Below are 7,872 nucleotides of genomic sequence, written 5' to 3' on the forward strand. Positions count from 1 at the left end.
CTGGCCTCGGGGCATTGGCTAGGATGGGATTAAGTGGAGGCATGTATTTTTGTAAGTTATCAGACACGTCAGGATGTGAGAGAGGGCTATAAACAGGAAGGAGTGGAATGGGTTTCCTGTCGGAGCGGGCAGATTCCATGTACCATCGTGACTAACGTACATGTGTACATGCACTGGCAAACGCAAGGGCACACACACAAACGCACACACAATGTACACACATGAACATACACTTTACACAGTCACCAACGATAAAAGAGAAAAACTAACCTTTTTATTTAAAATCAATGGCTAGAGTTAAGAAAGATAATCCAAATATAATCTGGCACGACACAAACAGGAGCCTGCGGGTCACGCCGTTGTGAGTGCGGCACTAATGCGTCACAACGGAGACATGCCCTGGCACACAATGAGGTGATTTACATGCTTGTGTTGAACCGAAAACATCGAGCCTCCATCTCAGACGGCCCAAAGTGAATTGGAGGAGTTGAGAGCTGCTGTTGGCAGAGGCAGCTGAGCCTGTGTTTATGAAATTAACATTGTGCGTCCTTGAGGAGGTCCTGATTGAATCACTGGAGGCCTCTGACGTCACTGCCGCTTCAGCCTGTCCCTGGAGTGGCCTGGGGGGAGATGAGTCACCCCTCCATTGATGACCGTCTCCATGGAGAGGTAAAATAAGGCAGGTACCAACACACACACACAGGTACTTTGTGACGGTGCACACACACACACACACACGCACACGCATGATCAGTCATTTATGTGAAAGTCCAAATAAATCATCAAAACATCGAGAGATGTGGGTTTGTAATTGGACCGTCCTAACCCTTTGGAGAGAGCTTGTCCTGTACAGCTTACAAAAGGCAATGAGAGATGATTAGAAACAGGAGGCGTCAGCTCCCTCCAGTGATGGGAAAAGGAATCGTTTTCCAAAGCAATGGTCCTTTTATTAACAGGAAACTGCTGCCCAACACGTGCACGCACAGGCTTATAACATAATGCAAGTACACACCCTTATTAACATGTATCAAAGACATTCAAGAGCATTACAATAGAGGAAGTGACAATAACCTGAGGTACAACAATACTATGCAATATCCAAAATAGAAAAACATTGACGGTCACATATCAAAGGAGTATGAGATCACATCCTGGCATCTGATCAGGGCCTCCGTCTGGACCCCGATGGGCGTCTGCAGATCAGAAACCTGAAAGTTGAGCACGTCGATGTCCGACGCCCCGAACACGCCGGCCACCTTCACCTTCTCATACATGAGGAACTGGATCTTCTTGTTGGCCATGGAGAAGAGACAGCGGAGGAAGCGCTCCCTCATCATGGCCCGCGTCCGCTGCTCCGTCCGGAGCGCCACTGGGTCCGCCTCGCCGGACGTGGAGAGGGAGGAGGGGCAGAGGGCCAGGTAGCGGGGCGAGGTGGGGTCGAAGCCCCGCCCGTGGGGGTCCGGGCCTCGGGGCAGGCGCACCACACACACCGGGGTCTTCATTTGGGCTCTCAGGAAGTCTAAATGAACACAGGAAAGAATACAGGATTAAGATTTGACATTGAGGAAACCTAACAAGAGCTTCAACCGAAGAGGTACTGTTACTAAGATACAAGTCGGCCGGCAGTCTGCTGAACACCACTGCAGTGGGTTAGGGTTAGGGTTAGGTTTAGCCCTAACCCTAACCCTAAGCCTAAACCTAACAAGAGCTTCAACTGAAGAGGTACTGTTACTAAGATACAAGTCGGCCGGCAGTCTGCTGAACACCACTGCAGTGGGTTAGGGTTAGGGTTAGGTTTAGCCCTAACCCTAACCCTAAGCCTAAACCTAACAAGAGCTTCAACTGAAGAGGTACTGTTACTAAGATACAAGTCGGCCGGCAGTCTGCTGAACACCACTGCAGTGGGTTAGGGTTAGGGTTAGCCCTAACCCTAACCCTAACCCTAAACCTAACAAGAGCTTCAACCGAAGAGGTACTGTTACTAAGATACAAGTCGGCCGGCAGTCTGCTGAACACCACTGCAGTTGTTAGCAGTGTTGTGCCTGAATGCGTTCATTGAACGACAGTTCCTGAACTCGTTCATATTTTGGGTGAACGTGAATTGAACGTACTGTATTACTGCCTTATGAACGTTACTGTGAACTCGTTCATTCTGGTGTCAGTGAACGGCACGCTCACTTGGTTTAACTTCGTTCAATATGGGGGTTATTTCTCTATCAACACGGCGGATGCGCGCGCAGATCGCCGTGTTGTTTGACCGGTTGCCAAGGTAATCTGTGTGGTTAATTTGCAGTTGCGGTGTTGCCAGCTTACTGTTACATTAAACTGTAATCAGAAAACGCGGTTATATGCTATAGACCCTATAGTATCTGTGGTTTAATGGCTGGGATGAATTTCAAATTATAAATATGTACACTTTATGTTGAAAGTATAGACCGGCGCGATTCCCATTGAAACGAGTGATTATTCTTCAAAACAAGAGCTGTTAAATTGTGGAAAATGAATTAAACTGTAATCAGACAACGTGGTTATATGCTATAGACCCTAGAATATCTGTGGTATGAAGGCTGGGACGAATTTCGATTTAAAAATATGTACAATCCATAACGTTAGCTCTCTGGCTCATAGCTCAGTGGACTAGAACACCTCATAGAATCATTGCTTGTTGGCGGGCAACGGAAAGGGGGGCTGTTCACATTTGGTTGTAGTCTTTTCGCTTGGTTCTCCCTCTCATCAGTAGGGCTAGAACCGAGCGAAAAGACTACAGCAAAACGTGAACACCCCCCCCCCTTTCCGTTTCCGGCAAACAAGTAATGAGTCTTCCAACAGAAATCAATGGGATTAACAAAATGCGCAATAAACACCATAGAAACTGTATTTCGCTACAATACTTGATTCAACCACTCTATTTCATCCTAGACAAACCAGAAAGGGGGCTCAATGTTCAAAATACCGTAAAAATATAATAGCTCACAGCAACCTATTCAAAAAAATAACTAGTTCATTTTTGGAACTGTGAACTTAGTTCGAAATTTTGAATTATGAATGTTTAACTGAACTAGTTCATTATAAAATTTGTGAACTGAACTTTGAACTAGTTCACGTAGAAAGTGAACTTTCCCAACACTGCTGGTTAGCATGTAGCATTACACTATGTCACAACCTGTGGCGTGCTCCAATATCCATACTTCCCGTATTATACTTATGCTGTGTCTGAAATCGCGCACTTCTATACTTAGACTTACTTTTTTGAGAGCACTTTGCGCAAAAACGGAGAGTGTGCCAAAACGCAGTGCAGTGGAAGTACCTCGGTGGTGCACTCAAAACCATCTAAACCTTGAGTGTGGACCGATGGACACTTTCCACCCTCAACGGCCGCCATCTTGTCTACGAGGCGGAGGGGGCGGGAATTTCAAATCTGAAAATGGAGGACATTGGGACAGTTGAGACCGACGCGCTCTACAAATGTAAGTAGAATTACACATATTTGTTTTGTTTTTCAGTGCACTATTAAAAAGATGGGCGAATTATGGAAATGATCAAGCACAAAAAAAAATACCACCGAAGAAGAACCGTCAAACTGCAAACTCATTTCCGGTAGGTGCGCGAAGGCTGTTTTGACAGTGCACTGTAGAAATGAGAGCACTGCGCATATAAGTAAGTGTACTGTAGGGATAATGAAGTGCACTCAATGTAAGTGCCCTTACGTAAGTGCGCAATTTCAGACACAGCATTAGTTTGAGTGCGTAGGGCGTTCCAATTACGATCGGGCGAAAAGAATTGTACTGAAAGGACCCGGATGGGTTACTCAAAACGGGCAAACCGCTGTGGATCGATGGACACTTTACGTAAACAACGGCAGCCATCTTAGCTACGTAGCGGTAGAGGCGGAGCCAAGCTGAGCCAATGTCAGTGCATTTTCCACATAGCCTGCGTTAATAGAGTTATTTTGTAGTTTTTACAGCTTTAATAGCTGCAAAGAGTAAAGGTTTCACCGTTCGAAGTGCGATGTTTACTGCGGGGGAGGAGCCATGGCAGCAGTCGTGATCGTAATTTCTGGTAAGTGCACCACAGAGTTTTCGATTTGGAACAACTTTGACATCTGAATAAATCTGCACACTTACTGAGTGCGGATAGTGTTCTAGGTTTAAGTGTACTCATGGATGTATAGATAACGGAACACAGCACTGGATCTATAAGTAATATAAGTACAGTGTTGTTAGCATGTAGCATCTACTGCTATACGTCAAAACCTGGATGTATAATGAATATCAGAACAGTGTTGTTAGCATGTAGCATAACGCTATTTGTCACAACCTGAATTAATGATGAATATCAGAAGAGTGTTGTTGGCATGTAGCATAATGCTATTTGTCACAACCTGGATTTATAATGAAAATAAGAACGGTGTTGTTGGCATGTAGCATAATGCTATATGGCACAACCTGGATGTATAATGAATATCAGAACAGTGTTGTTAGCGTGTAGCATAATGCTATATGGCACAACCTGGATGTATAATGAATATCAGAACAGTGTTGTTAGCATGTAGCATAATGCTATATATGGCACAACCTGGATGTATAATGAATATCAGAACAGTGTTGTTAGCATGTAGCATAATATTATATGGCACAACCTGGATGTATAATGAATATCAGAACAGTGTTGTTAGCATGTAGCATAATGCTAAATCTCATAACCTGGATGTATAGAGGAACAGTGTTGTTGGCATGTAGCATAATGCTATATGGCACAACCTGGATGTATAATGAATATCAGAACAGTGTTGTTAGCGTGTAGCATAATGCTATATGGCACAACCTGGATGTATAATGAATATCAGAACAGTGTTGTTAGCGTGTAGCATAATGCTATATGGCACAACCTGGATGTATAATGAATATCAGAACAGTGTTGTTAGCATGTAGCATAATGCTATATGGCACAACCTGGATGTATAATGAATATCAGAACAGTGTTGTTAGCATGTAGCATAATATTATATGGCACAACCTGGATGTATAATGAATATCAGAACAGTGTTGTTAGCATGTAGCATAATGCTAAATCTCATAACCTGGATGTATAGAGGAACAGTGTTGTTGGCATGTAGCATAATGCTATATGACACAACCTGGATTTATAATGAATATAAGAACAGTGTTGTTAGCATGTAGCATAATGCTGTATGTCACAACCTGGATGTATAATGAATATCAGAACAGTGTTGTTAGCATGTAGCATAATGCTAAATCTCATAACCTGGATGTATACAGGAACAGTGTTGTTGGCATGTAGCATAATGCTATATGGCACAACCTGGATTTATAATGAATATCAGAACAGTGTTGTTAGCGTGTAGCATAATGCTATATGGCACAACCTGGATTTATAATTAATATCAGAACAGTGTTGTTAGCGTGTAGCATAATGCTATATGGCACAACCTGGATTTATAATGAATATCAGAACAGTGTTGTTAGCATGTAGCATAATGCTATATGGCACAACCTGGATCTATAATGAATATCAGAACAGTGATGTTAGCATGTAGCATAATGCTATATGGCACAACCTGGATTTATAATGAATATCAGAACAGTGTTGTTGGCATGTAGCATAATGTTATATGGCACAACCTGGATTTATAATGAATATCAGAACAGTGTTGTTAGCATGTAGCATAATGCTATATTTTACAATCCTGGATCTACAATGAATATCAGAACAGTGTTGTTAGCATGTAGCATAATGCTATATGGCACAACCTGGATGTATAATGAATATCAGAACAGTGTTGTTAGCATGTAGCATAATGCTATATGTCACAATCCTGGATCTATAATGAATATCAGAACAGGATACAAACGTTTAGTCAAAACAGAATAAATCAAAAGGTGGCCGATTGCTCTTGAGTCATGAACTCACCAAGCGCAGCCAGCTCTCCTTCACTGGACGTCAACCATGCCGGGCTTTTATAAACAAGTCCACATGTGGACGAAATGATCCGTGCTGGGCGCTACCGCCCCCTGGAGCATTTCTGATGAGTTACATTCAGATGTTTCCGCTCCGAGTTGCTTCCAATGTATGTAAATGATGAGGATTCTGAGATGAGAGACTCTATTAATTAAACATTTTACGTTTATAGAGGTTTGACAGGTGAGGATTAGTCAATAAAAAGCAAAGCCTGCAGCCATCAAACATGTAGGCTTAGGCATTACAAAAAACATTAAGACACATGGAGAGTACATTTTATCTGCTGCACAAAATATTATCAAGCTGCAATGGAGGTGAAAATCTTAATTATTTGTGGCCCGCCAATATTTCAAACAACAAGGTTGTTTTTATTCAACAAACACCGCTATTTTACCAGTAAGGGCATTTGTGTGTGTTACTCAACCTTACATATATTTTACAGGCTTTGTTGTGTATGAACTAACTAACTAACTAACTAACTAACCTGTTGGTCACATACAAACTATTCATTTACTGTAACCCCCTTTCATTTTCAACCTCTATTTATCAGCCAATTTATGATGAGTTATGTTAATCTTCTCAGACATGTTTATGTAAGGGTTCAATTAGTAAACATTTTGTCTCAGGAATTTTGGGGTGGGCATAGCACATTTACTTACACAGTGAGTCTTCACAGTGTGGATCATTTCAGAAGGTGAGTGTCCACAGTGATTGTCCACAGTGTGGATCATTTCAGAAGGTGAGTGTCCACAGTGTGGATCATTTCAGAAGGTGAGTGTCCACAGTGAGTGTCCACAGTGTGGATCATTTCAGAAGGTGAGTGTCCACAGTGAGTGTCCACAGTGTGGATCATTTCAGAAGGTGAGTATCCACAGTGAGTGTTCACAGTGTGGATCATTTCAGAAGGTGAGTGTCCACAGTGAGTCTTCACAGTGTGGATCATTTCAGAAGGTGAGTATCCACAGTGAGTGTCCACAGTGTGGATCCCAAGTGTAGGTTTACATCACGAGGGCGCTCAGCCCAGTCTCCCTCTTGCTTGCTGAATACTTTGAGACTTCAGAGGACATTGCCTCTTTAAACAGAGGGCCTAGACCTAACCATAATCATATCCCCTAAACCTAAGCATAACCATAACCCTAAGCCCTAAACATAACCCTAGCACTAAATCTAACCATCAGCCTAGCCCTCAAACTAACCATAACCCTAAACCTAACCTTAAGCCTAGCCCTCCCCAGGCTGGTTGAACTAACAGACCCAACCAGTTAGACCAGTTCCAGAGAGGTAGAGTTGGACCAGGTCCAGAGAGGTGGAAGTGGTCCAGAGAGGTAGGGTTGGACCGGATACACTTTAAACAGAGATTAAATCAATTCAGAACATTTGGTAGAGCAGTTGTCTTGTAACCGAAAGGTTGCTAGTTCGATCCCTACCGTGTTGATGTGCCCCTGAGCAAGACGCAACCATAACTGCTCCTGACGAGCTGGTTGACTCTTCCGTCGGGGGTCAATGTGTGCATTAACCGATGTAAGTCGCTTTGGATAAAAGCGTCTGCTAAATGCCCTGATTGTAATTTAAGAGGAGTGTGCTGTGGGTCCATGTCACTGGTTTCACTGGTGCCCCGTGAAAAGGAAGCACAAGATTAGTTTTCTTTGTACTTACTTCAACCCGATGTGCAGCCACTTGATTAATTACCTGGTTCCCATTATGAGAATTAAACAAACAAAAGTGGAATACTGAGTAATATCCTTTGCTGCCCTTTCCGTGGGGAGATAACGGAACAGATACTGTATGTCAGGGGTAGCCAACCGGGTATGCGTGCCACCACTGGCACATAATCATTGGCACACATTGAGAAAAAAATGTTGCACTTTGTTCTGTGTTCTGGGCATTTCCTCC

The 7,872-nt window shown here is 43.1% G+C and overlaps 1 protein-coding gene across 3 annotated transcripts; it reads right to left on the bottom strand.

Annotated features, from left to right (window-relative positions):
* Window positions 1–252: 252 nt before the first annotated feature.
* On the bottom strand, window positions 253–5,970 carry gemin7 (gem (nuclear organelle) associated protein 7). Of its 3 annotated transcripts, none has more exons than XM_079731380.1 (3): window positions 5,932–5,970; window positions 3,246–3,418; window positions 253–1,519 (listed from the first exon to the last, which is right to left on the bottom strand). In XM_079731380.1, exons 2-3 carry the CDS (start codon window positions 3,328–3,330, stop codon window positions 1,122–1,124), a joined length of 483 nt encoding a protein of 160 aa, XP_079587506.1. In that variant the 5' UTR covers window positions 3,331–3,418; window positions 5,932–5,970; the 3' UTR covers window positions 253–1,121. The 3 variants fall into 3 exon arrangements, with proteins under 3 accessions (XP_079587506.1, XP_079587507.1, XP_079587508.1); XM_079731381.1 differs by having other exon boundaries at window positions 3,308–3,418; window positions 5,932–5,961; XM_079731382.1 differs by lacking the exon at window positions 3,246–3,418 and having other exon boundaries at window positions 5,932–5,965.
* Window positions 5,971–7,872: the final 1,902 nt, after the last annotated feature.

This window comes from Pollachius pollachius, assembly GCF_949987615.1.
Source record: "Pollachius pollachius genome assembly, chromosome: 3".
Lineage (NCBI taxonomy): Eukaryota > Metazoa > Chordata > Actinopteri > Gadiformes > Gadidae > Pollachius > Pollachius pollachius.